The 24,175-nt window shown below is 42.4% G+C and overlaps 1 protein-coding gene across 11 annotated transcripts in view; it reads left to right on the top strand.

The window, feature by feature from the left end:
• The window catches only part of LOC129193762 (girdin-like), a 59,678-nt gene that overhangs the window by 30,632 nt on the left and 4,871 nt on the right, over window positions 1–24,175 (top strand). For 8 of the 11 annotated variants that reach the window (XR_008573605.1, XR_008573606.1, XM_054798369.1 and 5 more), the window contains exons 9-33: window positions 3,462–3,543; window positions 3,961–4,119; window positions 4,252–4,398; window positions 4,466–4,610; window positions 4,963–5,132; window positions 7,299–7,436; window positions 7,928–8,111; window positions 8,218–8,348; window positions 8,444–8,737; window positions 8,846–9,028; window positions 9,117–9,395; window positions 9,480–9,604; window positions 11,052–11,190; window positions 11,614–11,790; window positions 11,885–12,046; window positions 14,066–14,343; window positions 14,409–14,552; window positions 14,626–14,812; window positions 15,939–16,084; window positions 16,171–16,263; window positions 16,346–16,548; window positions 16,706–16,753; window positions 19,280–19,357; window positions 22,847–23,074; window positions 23,161–23,214. Coding sequence is in view for 9 of the 11 variants with exons in the window: in XM_054798369.1 (XP_054654344.1) it covers window positions 3,462–3,543; window positions 3,961–4,119; window positions 4,252–4,398; window positions 4,466–4,610; window positions 4,963–5,132; window positions 7,299–7,436; window positions 7,928–8,111; window positions 8,218–8,348; window positions 8,444–8,737; window positions 8,846–9,028; window positions 9,117–9,395; window positions 9,480–9,604; window positions 11,052–11,190; window positions 11,614–11,790; window positions 11,885–12,046; window positions 14,066–14,343; window positions 14,409–14,552; window positions 14,626–14,812; window positions 15,939–16,084; window positions 16,171–16,263; window positions 16,346–16,548; window positions 16,706–16,753; window positions 19,280–19,357; window positions 22,847–23,074; window positions 23,161–23,214 (3,974 nt within the window). In the remaining 2 variants the exon portion in view is untranslated. The remainder of the gene's footprint in view (window positions 1–3,461; window positions 3,544–3,960; window positions 4,120–4,251; window positions 4,399–4,465; window positions 4,611–4,962; window positions 5,133–7,298; window positions 7,437–7,927; window positions 8,112–8,217; window positions 8,349–8,443; window positions 8,738–8,845; window positions 9,029–9,116; window positions 9,396–9,479; window positions 9,605–11,051; window positions 11,191–11,613; window positions 11,791–11,884; window positions 12,047–14,065; window positions 14,344–14,408; window positions 14,553–14,625; window positions 14,813–15,938; window positions 16,085–16,170; window positions 16,264–16,345; window positions 16,549–16,705; window positions 16,754–19,279; window positions 19,358–22,846; window positions 23,075–23,160; window positions 23,215–24,175) is intronic. The other 3 variants (XM_054798362.1, XM_054798363.1, XM_054798365.1) reach the window with 3 other exon arrangements.

Raw genomic sequence — 24,175 nt, 5'->3', positions numbered from 1 at the left:
CTGTTGTTAATGAACTCATTAGGGCGATTAATGCTGGCTAAGGAGTTTCCTCCTTCCCGCTATTACAGCATTGGTTCTCTTGCTGCTGTGTTGTTTAAAAAGTTTAAAAACTCTCTCCAATTATTGCCTACCTCCGATTAATGTCCCCCACTTTTGACCCTGGCTATAATTGTAGCATTTATGTTATGAAGGCACAATTTTTGCTGGAGCTCTTACGTTGGATCTTATTTTGTGCCGGTCTACCTGTTGTTGTGGCTTTTGAGAGTACACGAGCATCAACAATGCAAAGTGCTCTTATATGGTGAGAACGTCAGTGGGGACCACATCTGTATTTCCTGACATACAGTACATATAATTGAAGCTACTCTCATAAAGTATATATGGCCTTTTAAAGTCCTTCAATGAATAATGGAGCTTCCGTTTTGAAAGCACTATATTCATTTTCACTGGTCAACATTCATTAGTAAGAGCACAAGCAGTGTCCGAGACACTGAAGTGTCCTCTTAACAAGGCTGTTTGTTCACACCCATCCTGTCAACTTGATGACTAGAAAATGAAGGACTTGTAACAATACGCTGTAGGTGACAACAAGTCTCAGACTCATTTATTGCGGTGCTCGATCACCGCAGGCGCCGTTCATTGGCCTGAAGAGGAGTGGAGCCAAGCTCATCAGTTGTTTGTTGGTCTCTACGGTAACTCTGCTAGAAAGCACCAGAAGAGAGGCATCAACAAGGGACACAAAGGTCCTTGAGTTGCTGTTGTGTGGCCACACGATTGCTTTTAGAAACAATACACAGATTGTGCATGCATACTAATGTGTGTGTGTGTGTTTGCTGTGTGGTCATGTGTGTCTGAAGGAGAACAGGTCACAGCCTGGAAGACGAGGGGGGTGGTTTAGTGTTCCCACATTGGTCTGTTGGCTGCTTTGCATCTCGTTATTATTCAACCACAGTCATACTAAGTTTATATTGATAAAGAACAGTTTTAGTTTGTTTTTTTTGCACATCGCCCCGTTACCAAAGTTGTTGTCGAGTTCTGTAAATACAGCTACATGTTTTGTATACGCTTGATACAAAATATCAAAAAATAATACCTCAGTAGTTTTGCAAATGATCCCTGTTTTTTCCGGTTGTTGAGAGATTCACGTTGTATGGCAGTAAATCATTAATAGTGTCACACATGCTTCATATTGGGCGGATTGACTTAATTATTTACACTAGAGGCAAGTATAGCCATACTTCAGGGATAAAATGTTCAACCAGCTAACTAGATAGTTAACCCACAAGTTCAAGTCTGATAATTATTACCACAGACAACTGCACTGTGCAAACACAGTAAGTGAATGGAGTGAAGTTCCCCAGGCAGACAAATTTAGCGCATCCATATGTCTAATTACGGTACTGTTGGCTACTTGAACATGTTGACCTGATGCGTTATCTCATGAAAGTTGTGTATTTACATTTAAAGAGGTTTAGCACCGAGCCTCAGGTACACCGCTTCCTTTTGGACCTGTTGTTCTTTTGCTTAAACCGGGGGTTTCCAAAGTGCAGACCGGGGGCCCACGACTGCTTTATTGGCCCTCTGACATTAAACAAGACAATAAGAAAACAAGAGCAAAAATGGAGAAAAAAAGCAGTAATTTTACAGGAATAAATACAAAATATTAAGAGAGTAGTAAAGTCATAATATTAAGAAAAATGTCATACAGTTGAAATGGAAACAAACAAAACAGAGAATAAAGTTGCAATTCTAGGAAAATTAGGTTGATTAAATGTTATGATAATAAAGTCAAAATATTATGGGAATAACGTTGTGTTAGTACGAGAAAAAAATATTCAAGAAGAAAGATGAAATATTTGTAAAAAATAATTAAAAAAAAACAGCAAAAACAATGCAATGTAAGTAGAAACATTTTACAATATGCTTTGTCATAGATAAAATTCATTAATATACATTTTTCTTTTGTATATTAAATATTTTTTAAATATACAAAACATCTCTGCATATCTACCTGGGTTTGTTTAAAAAAAAAAAAAAAATGTAAGTGGCCCTCGGTGGAACAAGTTTGGACCCCCTTGGCTTAAACAATGAAATTTTAATTTTAATTTTAATTTAATTTTACAATTTGCAGAACTCTTTACAAGGGTCTTCTCTTTCGTTATTATTTGGAAACTCTTAGTGGTTGGTGAAATGGAAATTCCATGGCTGTAATTGTTCCATTATTAAGGTATAGTGATGGTAAAACGAATGTTAATTGAGTGTCTCTGATATGACCTGTAATTGTATCCTGTAAAATGATATGCAGTGGAGGTCATTATTGATGTGCTGTTTGCAAAATATGCACATAATTTATGCTACACAGATAATACTGAAGAAGTGCTGGAATTTTGGCAATCCAACAACAATTGTCACCTTTCGTGTCCGCCGCCATCATGCGCGTTAATAAGCGCCTTCAATGCCTTCTGTTTTGCTTCTAACACACACACCAGCTGCAAAGCCAGAAGCTAGGCTATAGTTATGGGGCCAAATTACTCCACGTGAATAAAACGATCAGTTAATTATGTATTGATATCTAAAAATCATTGTGTGGTGTCCACCATCACCATTGTTACCACTGACATGAATGCTTTGTGAGTGCAAGGTTTTATTTGGCGCTATTTTTTATGAGCTTAACATTGTATGGTTATCTTTTTACATGTTTTTTGATGATCTGGAGGTGAGTGAACCCTGCAAAAAAAAGTTCTGAGTCCAACTCAATTTTAAATTTGGACTCCCTTGTCAAGTTTTTAGTCAGCATGTTTGGAGAACATGTCATATGCAAAATTATCTTTATTTAATTTCAATGTATTAATTATTTTTTTTATTAATAATTAGTCTCGAGTTTTATTCCAATGCCATTCCCTCGGTTGAATATTTTCACGTAATGTTTAAATATAGCAGCAAACGCAAATGTACGCTCAGATGCAAGACGTGTTAAATCGTTAGCAGCAGAGCCAGCTGTATCTAAAGTATGAGCCCGGGGCGAAGACACCATGCAGGATCTGACAGGTGTTTGTCATTTGGGAAGAGAGGTTACAGGGGGAGGGGGCGTGTAGGCGAATGGGATTAACTGGTAAAAAACAGCGCTGGATGAAAGAGATGTGTTGTCTTCAGGAGGGATGCCATTCCCTTATTGAGATGTATGCTGAGGCTCCAGAGAGCTGCAGGCATGCTAGAATAAAGCGAGATGAGGATCAAGTCCCCCTGGGGAGGGGGGCAAATTTACATGCAGGTATGCAGGTTGCTGTTTATCTTTTGGCTGTAACTGTCATTTTGTGTTGTGTTGTTGAACGTGATGCTCAGCAGAAGGAGGTTGTTGAAGTAGGAGTCAAATTCAGGTCAGGAAGTCGGTAAAGATGCATAGACGTATTCCACTGTATAGCACCGCACAAGCAAGCCCATTCGCCACTCTTGTTTTCCAGAGAGGAAAAGAGCGAGCAGCTCCTAGACACCCGGCAGGAGCTGGAGAACATGGAGGTGGAGCTCAAGAAGCTTCAGCAGGAGGTAACCACACATTCACAGTAGTAGTAGAACATAGTAGTACATTAAGTGTGTTGTTTCCGCAGCTCTTAATTGGCTAGCTGGTGCGTTAGCTTGTTAGTGGCAATTATTGCAGCTATCTTTAGCTTCAAGCAGCAGCCTGACACTGACTTTCATTGGACTGAATGGCAGCTAAGTAACTGGGGGGAGTGGTTGTAAACAAGGTGGGTGACTTTAAGGAAAGATTGTGTGTTAATTGGTTGTGTTGTTTAGATAGCAAATAATCTACATAGAAACAAGCATGATAATAAGCATATTGTTAAATGAATATCTCTCTGACCGTGTCAATCGAATCTGAACAGTAGCAGAATTTTGAATATGGCTTTTGTTAGACCTTCCAGTCTCTTCTAATGTATGCAATCGGTCTGCCAACTCCTGCAGAGCTACCAGCTGCTGTCGGACGCCCGCTCGGCTCGGGCGTACCGCGACGAGCTGGACGCTCTTCGGGAGAAGGCCATTCGTGTGGACAAACTGGAGAGCGAGCTGAGCCGCTACAAGGAGAGGCTTCACGACATCGAGTTTTACAAGGCCAGAGTGGAGGTATGCAGTGGTGAAACAGTGCATGTAGCATGTTAGCATGCCTCAGTGGCTAACATTACAAGCTGCACAGTGTGGTTGTTTTGTTTGAGCCTGCTCTGATTGTATTTTGTCGCCTTGTGATGGGTCGTGTAGGAGCTGAAGGAGGACAATCAGGTCCTGCTGGAGACCAAAACTATGTTGGAGGAGCAACTGGACACCAGCCGAACCCGATCAGACAAACTCCACCTCCTGGAGAAGGAGAATCTGCAGCTGAAATCCAAAATGCATGACTTGGAGATGGTGTGACAAGGATAATTGACAGAAAATATTGAAAGGAGTGCACTTCTAACCAAGCTGTTCCCATCAGGAACGAGACTTGGACCGTAAGAAAATGGAGGAGCTGTTGGAGGACAACCTTGTGCTTGAGATGGCCCAGAAACAGAGCATGGATGAGTCTTTGCACCTGGGCTGGGAGCTGGAACAACTGTCCAAAACGCCAGAATTGACTGAAGGTAAGAACCAGATGACGTTGTCGCTTTCCTTTCGTCCGCTCGGCCTCTAGTGTAATTAATATTCACTGGCTCCTGGAAGATAATCTCTTCTTTTGAGTTATTAAAGCTGTTAAGAGGTTTAACGAGCCAGGGATCTGGATAAAGACATTTTTACGGGTGTGTTGTTTGTTGAAGTGGCACTTAAAAGCTTTAACACCTGTAACGTTAGACAATGGGGCTTTGGCTTAATTTAGTTTTGATGGACTGCCCCTCATGATTTATGATGAAAAGCAGTTAGACTGGCTTTGTTTTCTTATATTTGTGATTTTTGGTAAAAGCTTGATGATAATAATCTGCTCGTTCCTCTTCTTAGCCCCGCAGAAGTCTCTTGGCGAGGAGGTGAACGAGCTGACCTCCAGCCGTCTGCTGAAGCTGGAGAAGGACAACCAGACCTTGCTGAAGACGGTGGAGGAGCTCCGAGGAGCTGCCAGTCACGACAAACAGGGCAAAGTCGGCCAGGAGAACCAGAGACTCAACCAAAAAGTGAGCAGTGTTATTCATTTGGAACACCACAGGGCTCTGTTCTTGGTCCTATGCTCTTTATAATAATCTTTAGTAGCGCTATTGTCTATTAGCATATCCCCAAAGCACTTTAACACAATGCATCCCTCCATTGCTTGCCTTCAACCTTTTCCCACACCCAGTGAAAATAAGAGACAAGAGAAAGAAGCAGAGAGTATTTGGAAGGGGGCGGAAAGGGCGATGAAAGCAAAGCCGTAAATCCAGACAGCCTTTTCTTTTCTGCTCAGTGACATCCAAACGCTCCTCACTAAGAGGAGCTTTCTGAGCTATTTGTAGGGAGATACGCCTCCCGTGGGCCCACCGGCTCTCGTGCTACGCTACAATTGTGTTTTTCTTATTATTTCTGGGTGGATTGATGTCCTAAAAATGTGAATGCAGTATGAAAGGAGAAATAATCTACTATGCATTGTTTTGTGTGTCCATGCTTGTGATAAATGGGTTCACTTCAGCACATCACTCAGTTGCCAGGTTACACCTTGATAAATCTAGTGCAGTCTAATACAACAGTTATACATAATTAAGAGAATTTGATTAAGCCAGAGGTAGCCAAAGTGCGACCCAGGGGCCCAATTGTGGCCTGCAGCTCGTTCTTTATCGGCCCGCGGCCTGTTCCACAGATAAAATGAAACACAAACCACATTAGAATATTTCATAGAAAGCAAAGATAAACTGAAAATTGGCCATATCCACAAAAAATGGTACCTGCAAATGAAAAAAATTATTATCGTATAGGCTCTTTGACAGCAAACGTATACACCAGGGGTGTCTAAACGTTTTCCATCGACGGCTGCATACTGACAAATCAAAAAATGCGGGGGCAATGTCGGTGACAAAGCGTATTGTTAGTATGAACTTTTCACTTTTTTGTTAGGTTTTCCTTTTTTTTTTTTTTAACAAATATTTCTGCTTTTTTCTCTCATTGTTTGTCTTTCATAATATTACGACTTACATATTTTAATCATTCAAGTCAATCATTTTTCAACTTTATGCTACTTTTTTCTCATAATAATATGACTTTATTCTCTTAATATTTGGTCTTTATTCGTGTAAAATTACCCTAATCCCGTTTTTTCCATTTTGTTTATTTTAAGTTTCTTTTAATTGTATTTTTTTTACTTGCCGAGGGTCAATAAAAAAAGTTGCAGGCCGTAAATGACCCCCAGGCCGCCAGTTTGGACACCCCTGGTATACACAAAAATATAATAATAATAATAATAATAATAATAATAACAATAATAATAATAATACTGATGAAGTAAGTTACAGTAGACGCCCCTACAACGTAAATAATCCGTTCCAAGAACCTTTATGTTATAGGGTTTTTATGTTATACGAAGCGTAAAATGCATATAAGTAGCCTAATCCGTTCCAAGATCTTCCCAAACTCACCCCTTTGGCCCTTCAAAATATTCAAAGTCCACCAAATATGGTGGGAAAATATAAGAAAACATTAGCATAAACATAGTAGAGTAACATTCCAATATAAAATAAGGTAGTAAATAAGATTATTGTAAATAAATAAAACTGAAAAACAAAAACAATCAACTAGTTTAAGGGCGACTACGATGAAGAAGGGAGGTTGAAGGGAGAAGCCTGTCTCTCACACAAAATCACGTATGCTCTGTATAAATCAGCCAATGAGATGAGAGTGTAGGCGGTGCCCCGATAATCAGCCAATGAGAGCATCAGAAGGCGTCACCAAGTGTACTCTGTTAGTCATGGAAAATGTTTCCCTCTCTCTGTCGCGTGAGCTATTCAAATCGAATTTCTGAACTTGCACCGACTTGACGCTTTACGTTATATGGAATTTCTTACGTAATACGATGCAAAAACTTTACATAAATTCTTTACGTTCAGTGGAATTTATGTAAAAGGAGGTTTACGTTATGTGAGCTACTACTGTATATGATTTCAAAAGTGACCTTTTGTCACCTATGCCATAAAGCTTAATTAAGCTTATAACTTGGCCCTCTTCGGATTGATCTTGGCGTGTTTAATGAAATAAAATTTTAAGAATATCAAAGCAGTCCTGACACCCTTCACCCTCAGTGGAAAACATTCGGACACCCCAGGATTGAATGGTCATTATGGCCATCTCTAACTTGTGTAACTGCTTTGTGTGTTTAGCTGGAGCAGCTGGAAAGCGAACTGGCGGCCGAAAGAGAGTCGCTCCGCAGTGCCGAGTGTCTGAGTACTGACCTGATGAAAGAGAAGGCCTTGCTGGAGAAGACTCTGGAAACCCTCAGAGAAAACTCAGAGAGACAGGTCAGTTCTCACTGATTCATGTGTCTTGTTAGCATGAGGTCTTTAAACCACTAGAACCTGTGCAGTCATTGTCCTAAACCTTCATTGATCACGTTTTACAAGGAAGATAACATGACTAAGAGTTACCCAAATTCTCTCCTGAGAGCATTTTGCAAGCAATTACTATGCATTTGGAAGTGGCGCCAGCTGCCTGTACTGTATTAGCAGGTCGTGGTGTGGCCTAGATGCAGATGCTCTGGTTCTCTGCAGGGTCTGTAGGGACTCTGTGGCTGTTCGACCCAAATCTGACATCTTTGATTAGTTCCTGTGTTTGATTCAGATGACACCACATGCTGCACTCACCGATTACTGTGGCTAATTCACTCTGCTGGGTCATAAACCTTAAGAGACAAAATGGAATCTGTTGCTATTTTTTGCTAGTTTGCAGCCTACTGTCCTAAATGATATGTTGCATGAGTTCAGCACTGACCCAGCTGTGTTGTGTCCTGCAGCTGAAAGGTCTGGAACAGGAGAACAAGCACCTTAGCCAGACAGTGTCGTCACTGCGTCAGCGCTGCCAGGTTGGCGCTGAGGCTCGGGTTAAGGACGTGGAGAAAGAAAACCGCATCCTCCATGAGTCCATCTGCGAGACAACAGGCAAACTCAACAAAATGGAGTTTGAACGGAAACAACTACGTGAGTAACATCTCATTCAGTGTGTGTGTGTGTGTGTGTGTGTGTGTGTGTGTGTGTGTCCTTCCCCCCTCCACCTCTGAGCCACAATGTGACTGTTTGTCTGCAGGTAAAGAACTGGAAGCCATGAAGGAGAAAGGCGAGAGAGCGGAGGAGTTGGAGATTGTGATGCAGAAGCTGGAAAAGGATAACGAAAGTTTGCAGAAGAAGGTGGCCAGCTTAGGAATCACCTGTGACAAGGTCTTCTCTTGAGTTCTTGTGCATACAAAGCAAACAAGCACCATGAAAAACCACCCCTCAATTAGCATCTCCAACTCATTTGCTCCTCTACGTAGGTTTCTTCATTAGAGAAGGAGAACACCGAGCTTGAGACAGAAGGCCGCCGACTCAAGAAGAAGCTGGACGCTCTCAAGAACATGGCCTTCCAGCTGGAGGCGCTGGAGAAGGAGAACTCCCAGTTGGAGCAGGAGAACTTGGAGCTGCGGCGCTCGGCCGAGAGCTTCCGCTCAGCCGGCACCAAGGCGATTCAGCTGGAGGCCGAGAACAGGGAGCTGGAGAGTGAAAGGAGCCAGCTGAAGCGCAGCCTGGAGCTCCTCAAAGCAACCTCCAAGAAGACCGAGAGATTAGAGGTGAGACTTTGCAACCGAAAAGTCTAACAATGTCGTCTATAAAGCGTACATTAAATGGCGGTCCATCATGATCAGGTGTCCTAATATGATGGTTCACCTCCCCACTAGGTGAGCTACCAGGGCTTGGATACGGAGAACCAGCGTTTACAGAAGGCGTTAGAGAACAGCAGCAAGAAGATCCAGCAATTGGAGGCGGAGCTGCAGGAAGTCGAGTCTGAGAACCAAACCCTTCAACGTAACCTGGAGGAGCTGAAGATCTCCAGCAAGCGCCTGGAGCAGCTGGAGCAGGAGGTTGGTGGAGAAATGAAAGACGGATCTCTCAAACTGTGCGTAATTCAACTCTATTATGTTATATCTGTTATCTGTCCTCCACTCCCAGAACAAGACGTTGGAGCAGGAGAGCTCCCAGCTCGAGAAGGACAAGAAGCTCCTGGAGAAGGAGAACAAGCGGCTGAGGCAGCAGGCCGAGATCCGGGACTCCAAGCTGGATGACAGCAACCAGCGCATCTCTAGTTTGGAGAAGGAGAACCGCACCATGGGCAAGGAGATGATATTTTTCAGGGACTCGTGCACTCGGGTCAAAGACCTGGAACGGGAGAACAAGGAGCTGGTCAAACAAGCCACCATCGATAAGAAGACCTTCATCACGCTCAGAGAGGTATTCATCCATCATAAATAATTGGAAAGGTTCGGTTTTGGTGAATGGATGCAATTTTCAGCGTTGCTTTCTCAATGTGTTTAGGAGTTGGTGAGCGAGAAGCTACGCACTCAGCAGACCAACAACGACCTGGAAAAACTCACCCACGAGTTGGAGAAGATTGGGCTGAACAAGGAGCGGCTGCTGCTCGACGAGCACTCTGACGATAGGTAGTGTTCATTTTTTCCATCTTAAGTTGAAATCAGTCCTCAGTCTTGTCTTGGGTTTGCATTGCAAAGTACGCTAAGGCTGCGTCTCAATTTGAGCACTTTTCACAAGTGTGTTCACACTCAGAAGTACAGCAAGATGCAGTGCACTGTCAGTACCCAACACGCCCCGCTTGATGAGCATGCAGAGATGGAATCTCACAGCCCTAAACCTTTGCCATCTTGGCTATGTAGCAGAAGGGGAGGGGCTAACTTGAGTGGTTGCAATTCACAATTAAAAAGAAGAAACCAAGAGGAGGCGGGTAAATATTGCAATAGACATTGTGCACAACGACATAGTCTACATATTTAAGTGCACGTATTCCATTTGAGACACAGCCTAAATAAATCTGGTCCATGGCCCATTTTAGATGTAGGTCTTAGGGCATATATTGAGTCATCCTGGGGGACATGCCAGTCATAAACTAGCCCTCCTTCTTCATTGTTAAGACACTTGTCCTTCATTGTTGTCTTTGGTGTGGACTTCCTCTACTTCCTTACCACATCAGGATTTACCCTTTCAAATAACACAACTACTGTACAGTTGTCTCTCGCTATATCGCAGTTCAAACATGACGCCCTCACTCTATTTCAGTTTTCAAAAATGTATTCATAAATTACTGCTGTTTAGTGGTTGAATATGGGCTATTATTAGTATAAAAAAATGCATATTTAAGCAAATTGTACTTATTCATTGTCTTAATTAACCATTTTCAAGCATAAAAATGGCGAAATTAGCTAACTAAATTAACTAAAATACAAATAGAAGGTAGAAGAAGCGTTCCAATTGCAGCTGTAGTATTCTACATTATCCACTAGGTGTCAGTAATTGTTTGGTGAGACAAGCACCAAATGTGATCACCAGAACCGGCATTTATTGCAGGTTTAAATTGGCTCACATAATAAGCATAATAATAACACGGGCTACCGCTGGGGCCATAACCTTGAACCTCTGACATCACTTCCTGTCCTCTACACATCTGTCCGCCCGCCACTAAGTAGGAATGTTACAAAATTTTGAAATATGTCAAATCAAGTCTGTGAGTACTTCTGTCTGATGAAACATGACTTGAACTTCAATTTGATACCTCATTCACTTCTCTATGCTAAGTATTAAAGAAGTTAGAGCATATTCCATAACGGGAAATAGTGCCTTTTGTTCCCATTGCTTTAACATTGAGTCAAGACAAAAGCTGTGATCGACCCACGGACCTTGGCAAGTACAACCGTACTGCAAAATATATCATAACTTATGCTGTGACATTTGTTTGTAAAAGTCAACAGAATATCCATTTAAATTTTTTTGATCATCAAAGGGAAGAAAATTAAGTCAGGTCAGGTCTGGAACCAATCAACCACGACAAATGAGGGACTGTAAATCCAGTTTGTTTGTTTGTTTTTTTTTTTCAAGATTTAAGCTCCTGGAAAGCAAACTGGAGTCGACTCTGAAGTCCTCGTTAGAGATCAAAGAAGAGAAGATCGCCGCCCTGGAGGCCAGACTGCAGGAGTCGTCTAACCTTAATCAGCAACTTCGGCAGGAGCTCAAGACAGTAAGCGACACACACGCAAAGCTTGACAGCATTTGCAACGTCACGTCTGCCATGTCCACTGGAAGAAAACAGGATGTTCCAAAATGCTCCTTCTCGGCCAGCGTGAGAATCACTGAGAGCGTCTCAAATCGGATGCATTATTTATTCATGCATGCGCTCCTGCGCTTGGCTTTATGTATTCATGAAGAGACAGAGGTGGAGTGCAGGGGAGGATGTCTGCTTTTCCTGCAGGGAGATGTTCACTGGAACAACCTGCAGACTCTAATCCCAGTCAAACTATTTAGTGAAGATTCAGTAACGGATCCTGTCTTTTTGTGAAACAGAAACATTACTCAATGTTAAAATGGTTCATCTCAGCCACGCTGTTGTAGTTTACCGGGGTTCTTTTCAGTCTGCTAAAATGATTCACTTCTGTTGAATCAGGTGAAAAAGAACTATGAGGCTTTGCGGCAGAGGGAGGAGGAGGAGAGGATGGTCCAGAGCTCGCCTCCTAGAGGAGGGGAGGACCCACAGGCTGTCAGTAAATGGGAGAAGGAGAGTCACGAGGCTACCAGAGAGCTGCTGAAGGTCAAGGACAGACTCATAGAGGTGGAGCGGAACGTAAGTTAGCCCGTTCTGCTTTTGGCTCGCACCTCTCTGGTTATCCGCTCTCTCACATGAAGACATTGTTTGTTTCTTTTTTACCTTGCTTCAGAATGCCACGCTGCAGGCTGAGAAAGCGGCGCTGAGGAGCCAGCTCAAACAACTGGAGACGCAGAGCTCCAACCTGCAGGCTCAGATTGTGGCCGTGCAGAGACAGACAGCCTCCCTGCAGGAGAACAACACCACCCTGCAGACACAGAACGCCAAGCTGCAGGTGATGGCCGCCAAGCGCTACACAAGAAACAATAGACTGTGCTGCATCTTATTTGTATCTCGCTTTTTGACGGTGCTTTCTATCACAGACACAACAGATGATGGCCAAACCAGTCTTTAAATATTTTCCTTTATGATACAGCAGGTTCACTTGGTTCCAAGCAAAAGGGGACAGCCTATTTAAAAGCTTTTTACCCACATTAGCAAGGCTAAGCTGGCCCATCTTTGGCTCTGTCCCAACCCTGCTAGCCTGCTTAGCTCTCGCTATGGATTTAGGCTTGAACTCCTTGTTTGGCAGCTTTTCAAACCCAGGCTTATGGGACACAAGGATTTACGCTGACCGGCAGCAGCGGTCTCACGGTTTTTCAGGGTGTGTCGCTCAAACGTTAAGTAAGTTAGTAATTAAGACGTTGTTTGTGTTTGGGAGCATATGTTGCTTGACACTAATTGACAAGGGATTGAATTAGAATTAAAGTAGTTTGAATGAAGTACAGCAGACACCCAACATGGCAAAAATATTTGTTGCTTGTTGAATCAATTAGTGGAATAAAAACACTACCATGTAGGAGCTCAATAGATGCCCAAACCCAGACTACATGCAAGGGAACAAACTTTACATAAGCGCAACAAATGGGAACCTGATTTGATGATATTTGATATAAGCTTCTTAACATGTAAATGGCTTCCAAATGTGCAATTTGGATCAGAACCTTATGAAGCTAGTTTTTACATTACATTGACCAGTGGTGTCCAAAGTGCCTGTAATTGTTAAATTACAATTAAATAAAAAAAACTAAAGAAAACAACAGCAAAATGGCAAAAAGAGCAGAAATTTTTACAAGAGTAAAGACAAAATATTAGGAGAAGAAAATCATAATATTAAGAGAAGAAATAGCATGAAGTTGAAATATTAAAGACTAAAATTTTAAAAAAAAATTGTAATATTATGAGAAACAATTCAAAGAATAAAGTTTTGGAAAAATAGGTTTGGAAAAAGTTATGATATTACAGTGGTAAAGTAAAAATATTACGAGAATAACGTCATAATATTCAGAGAAAAAAACGTGAAATATCTGTTTTTAAAAAAAAGCAAAAAAGTGCAATATGAGGAGAAAAAGTTCATGATAATATTGCGTTTTGTCATTGTTAAAATAAAGCTGAGATGCAGGCTGTTTTTTTTTTCTTTAAATACAAAAAATGTCTTTGCATAGCTACATGGATTGGTTTAAAAAAATGTAAAAGTGGCCCCTGCATCTGTTGATTTTTCAGTATGTGGCCCTCACTGGAAAAACTTTGGACACCCCTGACATAGCCATCGTAAGTGGTGTGGATTTTTTCCTGATTTAATGGTAGCATCCTTGGAAGAACACCTACCCATTATTAAAAAATCTCTCCTCCTTGGCATCCGTCAGTCTCAGAAGACTATGGATCTGCACCTTGAGCTGGAATAGTGGGATTACGACAACTTTGTTTGTGGCTGTATAGCCTGATACGCGAGTGGCAGTCACGGTTGCAGATGTAGGTGCTTGGTTTTGGTGTCTTTTCCAATGCATTTTTTCGAGCCAGTCGTTTTTCGTCGGCTGACTGACGGAGGCGCTCCTCTCCCCTTCTGAGTCCGTTTTTCAGCTCATGACTCCAGTGGGTTCGGTCGTCTGCAGTTTCCTCCCAGTTGCTCACGTCCAAACCCAGAGCTTTCATGTCTCTTTTGCACAGATCTTTGAAGCGGAGATGCGGCCGGCCTAGAGCTCGCTAAAATACATGATTATTTTAAAATTATATTTTAGAATTATATTATTACTATTGAACATTTTGTTCATGTAGAATTATTGTAAAAAATAAAAAATGGTTCTTGGTAGAAAAAAAAAATACAATCAAATAATAAAAAGAGAGACACAGCGCCCCCTACAAACTAAATCATCTTTATATAATTTACAGTACCCTTGCTTTCTCATTACCCTCTTTTATTTTGGTCTGCTTGTCTTGTTCTGGTCCTCTCATGATGACCATGCTGTTCCTCCAGGTGGAGAACTCCACCCTGAGCTCGCAGGGCACCACTCTCATGGCCCAGAATGCTCAGCTCCAGAGCCTGCAGAGCAGCATGGAGGGCGAGCGCGAAGGGGCGCTGAGGGAGAAGGAGGAGCTCCGATCCACTTACGAGCTCCTCCTCCGCGACCACGAGAAGCTGGCAGCGCTCCACGAGAGGCAGGCGGCAGAGTATGAGGCCCTCATCGGGAAGCACGGCGGCCTGAAGAGCTCTCACAAGAGTCTGGAGCAGCAGCACCGAGACCTGGAGGACAAGTGAGGACTTGTAGTGGGTCAGGATTGGAAGCAGTGAAATTGACAGGTGTGATATATTCTTGTAGGTACAAGCAGCTCCTTCAGAGGAAAGGAGATCTGGAGGAGCTGGAGAAGAATCTGAAGGAGCAACAAGACAAAATGACCTTGGAGAACCAGAGCCACAGAGCCACAGCCAACCAATGTAAACTGCTCAAAGACGAAAATGACAGGTCGGATCGACTTTCAAGTCTTCTGCAATTCAATACAAGTGGAAGCTTCAACTTCAACACTCTTTACACACAGACTAAACACAACATACCACCAGTTACTGAAGGACAACGAGAGCCTCCAAGTGGATCACAAGAACATCAAGAGTCAGCTGAATGGCGCCAAGCTGGAGCAGACCAGACTGGAGGCTGAGTTCTCCAAGCTAAAGGAGCAGTACCAGCAGCTGGACATCACCTCCACCAAGCTGACCAACCAGTGTGAGGTGAGGAGACAAAGAGACAAAGTTGAGATTGATTTTTTTTCTCAATTTTTATATATGTTTTTTCGTTCATTATGGCTTTTTTTTGTTCACAGTGCATGTTTTTTTCATTTATATGTTTTAAGGCTGTAAAACCCCTCACCACACACTTTATACGCCTTTCTCAGACATGAGAAAATATACAGTATCAGCTATGTAGTGTTTCCAAAGTAAGTCTGCCTCATCCATATTTAAAACTTGTTCAGGCGTATATCCCCCTTCCTCGATGATAGCTTTAAATTTGCTCATGTTTCCCTCTGCCATGGCATTCGCAGAGGCGGCCTCTCCGTGGTCTTGCTGCAGACAGTTAAAGCCCTTTCTGCATCCTTGTTCAAATTTACAGTATTGCCGCTGTTGTCCTTATGTTATTCTTCTCCTTCTTTATGGTACGAACCGAAGATTCGTTTATTCCGTAATGGCGTCCTGCAGCTGCACCTTTTGGGTGCAACTGCAGGTGCCTTTGTCGGTACAGAGCGTTTAGTCGACATTGTGAGTTTTGTCAGGGAGAAAACTTGCAAACCTACCGAAGAGCCACACTGCTAGCGATCGAGCAACTATGTAAATTAGGCAAGCTGAACGCATTCTGTACTGTACAGGACACATGGCATGGAGGAGATTGATTGATTAGTCCACAGTCCCTTCGCCAGTCGGGACGCAGAAGACAGTGCGGGTTCTCTCTTAGTGAATCAGAACGCAAAACACAATGGTTCATACGCTGGGAAAAAAAAAAAAAAGCATGTTACACTGTAAAAAATTGCACACAAAAAAATCTGTAATAGCGAGGCCGTGTAAAGTGAACAGTGTTGTAGCAAGGGAACACTGTATACGTATTTATGTTGTCTCATTCTACTTTTACTTTCTGTTTTGATTTATTCAGCAGCCCGTCTAGGCGGTTAACTAGTTTACTGAATTACTGCCAAGTAGATGAATCAGTTCTTCCTTCCCCTCAAGACATAGCAATGACACAACATAACTTGTGTTGCTTTATTTGCACAACAGAACATCCACTTCCTGTCTTGAGATGCTCAGCAGCCTGTCTCGGCAGCAAACACAGTTTACAGAATGACTTCTATCACCATGTGCATTTCAGCTGTTGAGCCAGCTGAAGGGCAACCTGGAGGAGGAGAATCGTCACCTGCTGGACCAGATCCAGACCCTGATGCTTCAGAACCGCACCCTGCTGGAGCAGACCATGGAGAGCAAAGACCTGTTCCATGTAGAGCAGAGACAGTATATGTAAGCTCCCTCTTGATGCCTAAATAAGATAATAAATAACAGTTTGAAGTAAAAACGCATCACACCTGTGGTTGTCTTCCATCCAGAGACAAGCTGAATGAGCTGAGGAGACAGAAGGAGAAGCTGGAGGAGAAGATCATGGACCAGTACAAGTTCTACGACCCCTCACCTCCACGCAGGTGAACAGGAGCTCCCTCTCGTGGTTGTCAGGAAGTGATTCTTTTAGTTCAGCAGCATTAGTCCCTTTTTTCTCCTCTTTAGGCGTGGCAACTGGATCACTCTGAAGATGAAGAAGCTGATCAAGCCCAAAAGCCGGGAGAGGATGCGCTCGATCACGCTGACTCCGTCACGTTCTGATTGCAGCGACGGTTTCCTGTCTTTCCCGCCCGACAGCCAGGACAGCTCATCTATCGGCTCCGGCTCCAACTCGCTGGATGACACGCTCACGCAAAAGAGGAGCAGCAGTGAGTAAACACACACACACTAATAAAGAGTGGAGATTGTACATTTTCAGCAGCATGACTGACCTTTTCCCAGAGCCAGGTGCCGATTAATGTGTGCTCGTAGGCTAAGCTCCTCCCTCTTTAACCATGCCTCCTTATTTCTCTCTGTCTGCCTAAGGGAGGAGAGGGCAGCGGTGCCTTGCCCAAGAGCAGGGCTCCACCAATGGTATGCTGCGAACAGGGAGGGTGGGTGGGGTGTGCGAGCCGACTCTCACCTCTCTCGGGGCATGTTTTTGTGAGTCCATTGTCTGTGTGGGTCTGCTGGGCTTACGGCTGAGCTGCGCCAGGCCACAAGGTTGACTCTCCAACTAGTCAGGTTTTATTGAGTACATTTTTAACATTTGTTTACTCAGTCAACCTGCTGATCTGTGCAGTTCACCTGTAAAGAGGAAACATTACAACGTTAGCTCCACATTCTTTATTAAATGGTGCAAAGCATCACATCCTGTGCAATGAAAGACAGTTATTCAAATGGAGATCTAATTTGCGCACCAAATTCTAAGACCTTTGGATGAAAAACCTCCTGTACTTTATATGTTTGGATTTTCTGGCCAAGATTCATGCATGATTTTAAAAAATCTGCTAAAAAAAAAAAAAGTGGAGGTTAAGAACAGCCTTGTTAAGTCATCAAGTTGCTTTGACACGATGAACTAGTATCGTTATTTACATTTCTATCGTGTTATTTCTATTAATATTTAATGCTGCAGCCACGTAACAAGTAATTTAACGCTCGTATTCCTATCCGCTCTTCAAGATTGCACCCTTTAATATACTGCCATCATCTGTGTGTCGTGTTGCCGTGGCAATGCGTTGGACTGTGACGTGTAGCATTGTTGTGTACAGATTGTGATGCTCGGTTTAGAAATGATGGCCATTAACACAACAGGTGTACGTGTGTGCTTGCAAGTGTTTGCCGCTCCACTCGGTTTGTTTGTGATGCTGTAGTTGAAAGTCTGTTTGCTTTAAGGATCATTTAGCAGTTGTTAGTCAGCTCTAGTGGGAGTTTAGGTACAAAATGTGGAAAGAATGTAGCATCTTGCTAGAATTGTGTTTGCATGTTTTTACAGAGATCATATGTGTGTAAATGATGTATTTGTAGTGGGGGTGGATTACTGTATTTGTCTACACTCACCCGACACCTTTGGTACACGCACAGAGCAGACCTCCGCCAAGGCTTTAATATGTGTCACGTGATGTTTTAGCAGCAGCAGCATCATGCTAAGTTAACCTATTTGCTGAAGAAAAACAAATTAATCAAAGTTACCCACCAACCCACGTCTGTAGCTGATTGGCAGATAGTTGGCAGAGCTTGAGGCTTTATTTTAAGATGGGACGTAAAGCCTGCTTTTCCTCCCTTTTTTCAATATACAGTAATCCCTCATTTATCGTGGTTAATTGGTTCCCGACCCGACCATAACAAGTGAATTTCGGCGAAACAGGATCCCTTATTTATAAATGGAATATTTTCATAGTTGGAGCACAGAAAACTTCTAAATGTGGTTTTACCATTATTAGAGACCTCTAGACATGAAATAACACCGCTATAGTCACCTTTACACTCACATTACCCAATATAGTAGACATAATAAGAGTAAATAAGCCATTTAAAATATAAATAAGACTTGTGCCTGTGTGTTGCTAGAAATCTTCCCTAGAGGAGCTGAATGAGGGGTGGACAGGAAGTGTTCAGAGTTGAGTTTTAGCTTGCCGTGGGTTATCAGTAACCCGTGTTTTTATTATTGTGCCTGTTGAGATCATTCAAACCTGCAATAAAAGCCTGTTGTTCCGGCAATCAAATCAAGTGCTTGTCTCACCAAACATTACAGTAACTTTACTGGCACCTAGTGGCCAGTGTTGAATACCACATATCATAAACATCTTTGAATGCATCTTCTAAATGCCTTATATTTGTATTTTACTTAATTTTGCCATTTTTATGCTGGAAAATGCATAATGTAGGCAAAAAATAAGTAAAATGTACTTAAATATTCATGTTTTGACTAAGAATAGACCATATTCAACCAGGAAACAGCATGATTGATTAATGAATTAATATATTTTTGAACAAACCGTGATAAATGGTAAATAGTCTTTCACTTGTATAGCGCTGTTCCACCTCCAAGGCACTCAAAGCGCTTTGACACTGTTAGCACATACATCATTTCCAAAGTGAGCGTTCCTCTGTGGAACGTTGAGCAAAGAAGCGAGGGGGATGCTACATTTTTTTTTATCTTTGGTGCTCATAAACAGGCTTTAAGGACACACATTACTGTTAAAACATCATAAAAAGGTCACCTTAGTCTAATAGGGGACCTTTTAAAAACTATAACCCATGTTGTCCTTGGCTGAGGTAATAATGCTCACTTATTGACAACATCAGAGAGGTTTGCAGTGGTGTAGAACTGCACCGCATCATATCGAGAGCTGTATTTTGAGCAAATATTTAGGAAGCATCATGCTGACTATTATCGTTCTGTTGTAGTCGTAGCATGTGTGTTGGCTGTGCAGGCCCTTGGCTCGCTCCCTGCTGCCTGTCATTTTGTGACAACATTAACAGAATCCCTCTGTTGTACCCCCCCCCCCAACCCCCCCTTTTTTCTCGTCTAATTCTCTGTCTCCTCCCCCCCCCCCCCCCCCCCCCCCCCCCCCCACCATCACCCGTCTGTACCGCGTGGCTGCGCTGCGATGACAGCTTTAAAAAGGTTGCCTTTCATGAGGAACAGATCGAAGGACAAAGACAAGGCCAAGGCCATCTACCGACGCTCCATGTGTAAGACCTCTGTTAGCCGACAGCGCTAGTCTTCCCCGCCTCCTCTTCCTCCCGCCGCCAAGAGGAGTTGGTCACTGATGTTGGTGCTGCAGCTGACATTCCCTTTTAGTTAAAGTGAATTTCTACTCTGAGCAAGTGTGCTGAACATCAGTGACCTGTCCTCTGTGGGCCTTCACCCCTTGTGTCGCCTCCTCCACTTCCTTCCTTAGACGCTGATGTAGTGGTTAACATAGAAGGGATCAAATCAGGACTAATCACGTAGATTGAGTACACTCTTCACTTGCTCTGTCAAGACAATTTGATTGAACAAAGTATGTGTTGCCTTCAGTGTTGGAATCAGTGAACAGCTTTCTGCTTCATTTGGTGCTGATTGGATGACAGGCACTTTGTGTGTGTGTGTGTGTGTGTGTGTGTGTGTGTGTGAGGGAATGTGTGCTTGCCTTTCATGCGCCTTGGGTGTGTTTGCATGACCAAAAAACCCCCAAAAAAGAACACTTTATCGCTGCTTCCCCTCACTTTGGAGGACTTTGAATGGAGTCTTCACCTTCTATGATTCTGTGCATATCCTCCATGAATCGTTTCAAATCTGCCAACATGAATTTGCCTGATTGTTTTGTGCACAGTGCTGCATCTCTGCCTGCCTTCATCGCACCGCTTGTGTGTGTCGGCTCAGTGCAGTGGTCGCCTCTATTGCACTTTACACTCACTGGCCAAAACATTAGGCACACCTGTGCATTCTAATGCGATCCAATACAAGAGCTGTGTCGACACAGTATGCTGTGACGGAAACAATAATGCCCAATTTTAATGTCAATTATATCTACTGGATGAATTAACATGATGTACCATATCATTGGTACAGCTTTAGTATTGGACCTCATTAGATTGTGCATGTGTACCTACCATAACTGCTCCAGTTTACGCCATGATTAAGTTTCACTGCCAAGTCCACTATACAAAAGCAAATAACCGCTCTCATTAGCACTGGGTCAAAATGGTTGTGGCTGTAGGCAACCTCCTGATGTCTTTTTTTTTTTTTTTTTTTTTTATTAGCTCAACAAGGTGAAGTATCAAAAGCTTTACCTACCTCTGCATGTCCTGTAAATTGAGCTACTCATCTGTTGGTGTGAAACAGCGCTATATGCTGTGCAGTTTGCACCTTACTGTTATTACAACATTGGTTCTGTTGCTGCTGTGTTGTGCAGTAGACTGTGGTCAAAGAGAGCTAGATTTTCCTTTCAACTTTCTCAAGCAGTCCAAATCATTATTAAAGTAAAAAAAAAAAATTTAAATAAATAAAATAACAGCCTCACTCCAGTTATCACCTGCTTCCAATTTGTAGATTGGGTGAGCAAACACCCTGACAATAATTACACCATTTATTTATGCCGTGGCCAGTGATTGTAGCTAACGTTTGTTTTCTTTATTTTGTCTTATACAGTGGAACCTTGGTTAGCGTCATTAATTCTTTCCGAAACGGATGCCAACCGAATCAATTTTTTCCGTAAGAAATAATGTAAATCTAATTCATCTATTCCATTAATCCATGAGTGAAATGGGCCGATACGATCACATGGATTAACTGTAGATTGTTCCATTTATTTGTGTAGTTTTGGCCAAGGGTGTTGTTAGACAATTTCAAGTGCCCTTGGCAAATAGGTAATTATTAAAAAATAAACTTTTGTGTGGATTGTCTCTTGTTTTTTTTTGGGGGGGGGGTTGCCTTTTATTTGTGTGAAACGATTTTTGTACTATGTGACACAAACTTGAATTTAATTTGATGCATGTTTTGGAGTAATAGGAATACATGGGAAATAAATTGTTCAATATTTTTTTGTTGTCCAAAATAACAAAATTAACAGAATAAAATAATACAAATAAATATGTTTATTAAATACAAATCTGTCCTGCTTAACTTAAAACAGAATAAATTACAGTAAGTGTCCAGGTTTCATAACTATTTGAGATGTCAACTATTTATTTGTTTATTTGTGACTGGCAACATGACCCTTTGGTGAGCTACTCAAAATCAGCTGTGATAGTATCACCATCATAAGGCTGGACACACTATGTGTTTATGTTCGTTAAACAACCACACACAAATAGTGTGTTGAGGACAAGATTTAATTAGTATAATGGCAACAAGAGAGCAAAATTGTTCAGCGACACTCGAAAAAGTTGGTATGTACCCCATGAACGTGATGGCCACTTCCGCATGGGACAAAAATGAGCTCTGAACTAACCTTACTGCTTGTTTGTTTTAAAAACAAAATGTCACTGTGGTAAAAAATCCCATTTGGAGTCCAAAGACCAGAAGCTAGGCGGATAACACGCTATTCTAGCTAGAGTTAAAAAGTTGCAACATAAGTCGAAAAGCAGTACATTTAATCAGGGAGTGATCAAACACGCTGGCATGGATTGGCGTAGCCTGTGTCAAGCTGTCAAACTGAATCCATGAGATTTTACAGACTAGTTTTGATCATCACGGAAATACGGGACACAGTGCGTCCATTGTTGGCTCAATACAGGTGTTGGCAACCCTACGTGACACAGCACACATGCCGTGTTTGACACCGCACACCGATAGGTTGTTGTGATTGGCTTTGAACGGCATTTATCGGCATATGCTGATCACGTGTTTTTCACGGAAATCGGCCGATATTGACCGGTGGCCGATCAGTCGGCGCATTCCTAGTTTTTATAGTTTTACCATTATAATTTTAGATGCAGTAAACAATTCCAAAATGCATCGAAATACATCTAAATGATGAATGAAAGGGATAAATGAACATTCAAGGTTACTTTTACCTTCACTGAAGACGTGATTCTTGACGTGACTGTTCCCAAAGACACAATGTGGCAGCGAGACACCACACGGACACCACATTACTGTTTTGCCATGAGTTATTTCTTGAATTCAATTGTGTTTCTCACCTCAGTAACCCAAAATGGAGCCACAGAAGGTTTTAAGTGCCAGCGTTTTGAGAAAGAAAAAGAAAAATTAAATTCAAGAAATAACCCATGACAAAACAAGAAGATGGTGTTCCTGTTGTGTCTGGCTGCCACACTCATATCAAGAATCACGTCTGGTTCCAGTTGCCATTTTGTAACTTAGCAAGCTAGCTTCTTTGTTAGAAGTTAAGGACATTTTGTGATAAAAATACATTAAGAATGCCAGGATAGGTGCTGTATTGTACGGTAACAGGAAAACGTACGTGAACCGAGACAAAATTTTGTTGTCAATTTTGGATGTTAACTGAAAAACACGCTAACCGGGGTGAACGCTAACAGAGGTTCCACGGTACTGTACCTTAACCTGAATGTCTGCATGTGCCTTGAGTTTGACAAGACACATTTTTCCTTGCTTGTGCTGCTTTGAACCGGATGGGTGTTATCAAGAAAAAGTCATGAATCCATCCTAAAGTAGCATTTGCAGGTTTATTAGTCAGGAGCATTTTCTAAATGTGTCCATCACACCCGTCCATCCAGCCATGAACGACCTGCTGCAAACTATGGCGGTGGCCGGCGGGCCTGGCGCCGAATGGGCTGGCAGCTCAGAGAACCTGGATGGCGCTGAGGCGGGAGATGTGGAAGGAGGGCGTCGGGGCGGCCAGCGCATGAAAGAGCTGGCCTTTTCCACCAACGCCATTGACTGTGCGGCGCTCACGCTGCCCTCTGCTGGACATAGGAAGGCCAAACAGAGACTCCAGATCAAAGGTCAGGCAGCAGTTACTTTGCCTTTATAATCAGCCATATTTGCATGGAATAATATGTGCCATCACCTTCCTCCTCCTCCTCAATAGATAACGTCTCCTGTGAGGATGTTGCCGCTTCCTCGGACGACCCAAAGAGTCAAGGTAAGCTTGTGAAAAGGTCACAGAATGTAGTAAATTGAGGTCAGCAGCCCCCCCTGATAGTCTTAGAGCCCTCCTGCCTCTTTGATTAAGCCTGATCTACATTTGAAGCCGTCCAAATCAGGATTGACTCGGTCGCAGCCTGCAAGACGCTATTCAGGGTGATTAATCTAGAGCCAGGCAGCAATTTATCAACACCACTTTTAATGTCACTGACCCAGATGTTAAACATTCATTAAGCGAGGTCTAAACTTGTTTTATCGCTATTCGGATGTGTTCTCAATCCCTCAAACTGCTGACACTCTCACCATGGCTCCTTAAAAAATGTTAACTTGGAGCCTCACAGGTCATTAATGCATTTGCGATGGGATGATTTCCCAGCATGCACTCATAAAAATTCACCTAAAACCCAAATGAGTCAGCCATTACTGTTGCTCGTCTGCCAGGCATATTACTGAGTCACTAATGACGAGGGACTTTTCTGTGTGCAGACAGACAAGGCTCGACTTCTTTCACTTTTAAAGCTTCCATGTTAGAGTATTTTTCCACCAATTTTAGTGTGTAAAATTAGTCTGTTGTCCAAATATAGCCTTGATGTTGGAATTTAGACAATTTACGTGTTTATCGTAAATTCTTCTGGGAACACGCAGTTTTATGTGCCTGTAGCTTTAATGCTAATGAGCTGCTTTGTCTACACCCGTCTTGCGACAGAGCGTGTGTTCAAGAAGACTGCGCTTTATCCACCTACATGTAGTCGTCCCTCGCTACAGCGCGGTTTTTCAAAAACAAATTCATTAATGATCGCTTTTTCTTGGTTGACTATGTCCTATTTATCAGAAAAATGCATATTTAAGCAAATGTTACATATTGTTGGCCTACATTAAGCATTTTCAAGCATAAAAATGAATTAAAGTCTAAATATGTTTAAGGCAATACAAGATGTTGATCGAGGTGTCACTAGTAA

Source organism: Dunckerocampus dactyliophorus, chromosome 14, assembly GCF_027744805.1.
Source record: "Dunckerocampus dactyliophorus isolate RoL2022-P2 chromosome 14, RoL_Ddac_1.1, whole genome shotgun sequence".
Lineage (NCBI taxonomy): Eukaryota > Metazoa > Chordata > Actinopteri > Syngnathiformes > Syngnathidae > Dunckerocampus > Dunckerocampus dactyliophorus.
This window is presented reverse-complemented; position numbering and strand designations above follow the sequence as displayed.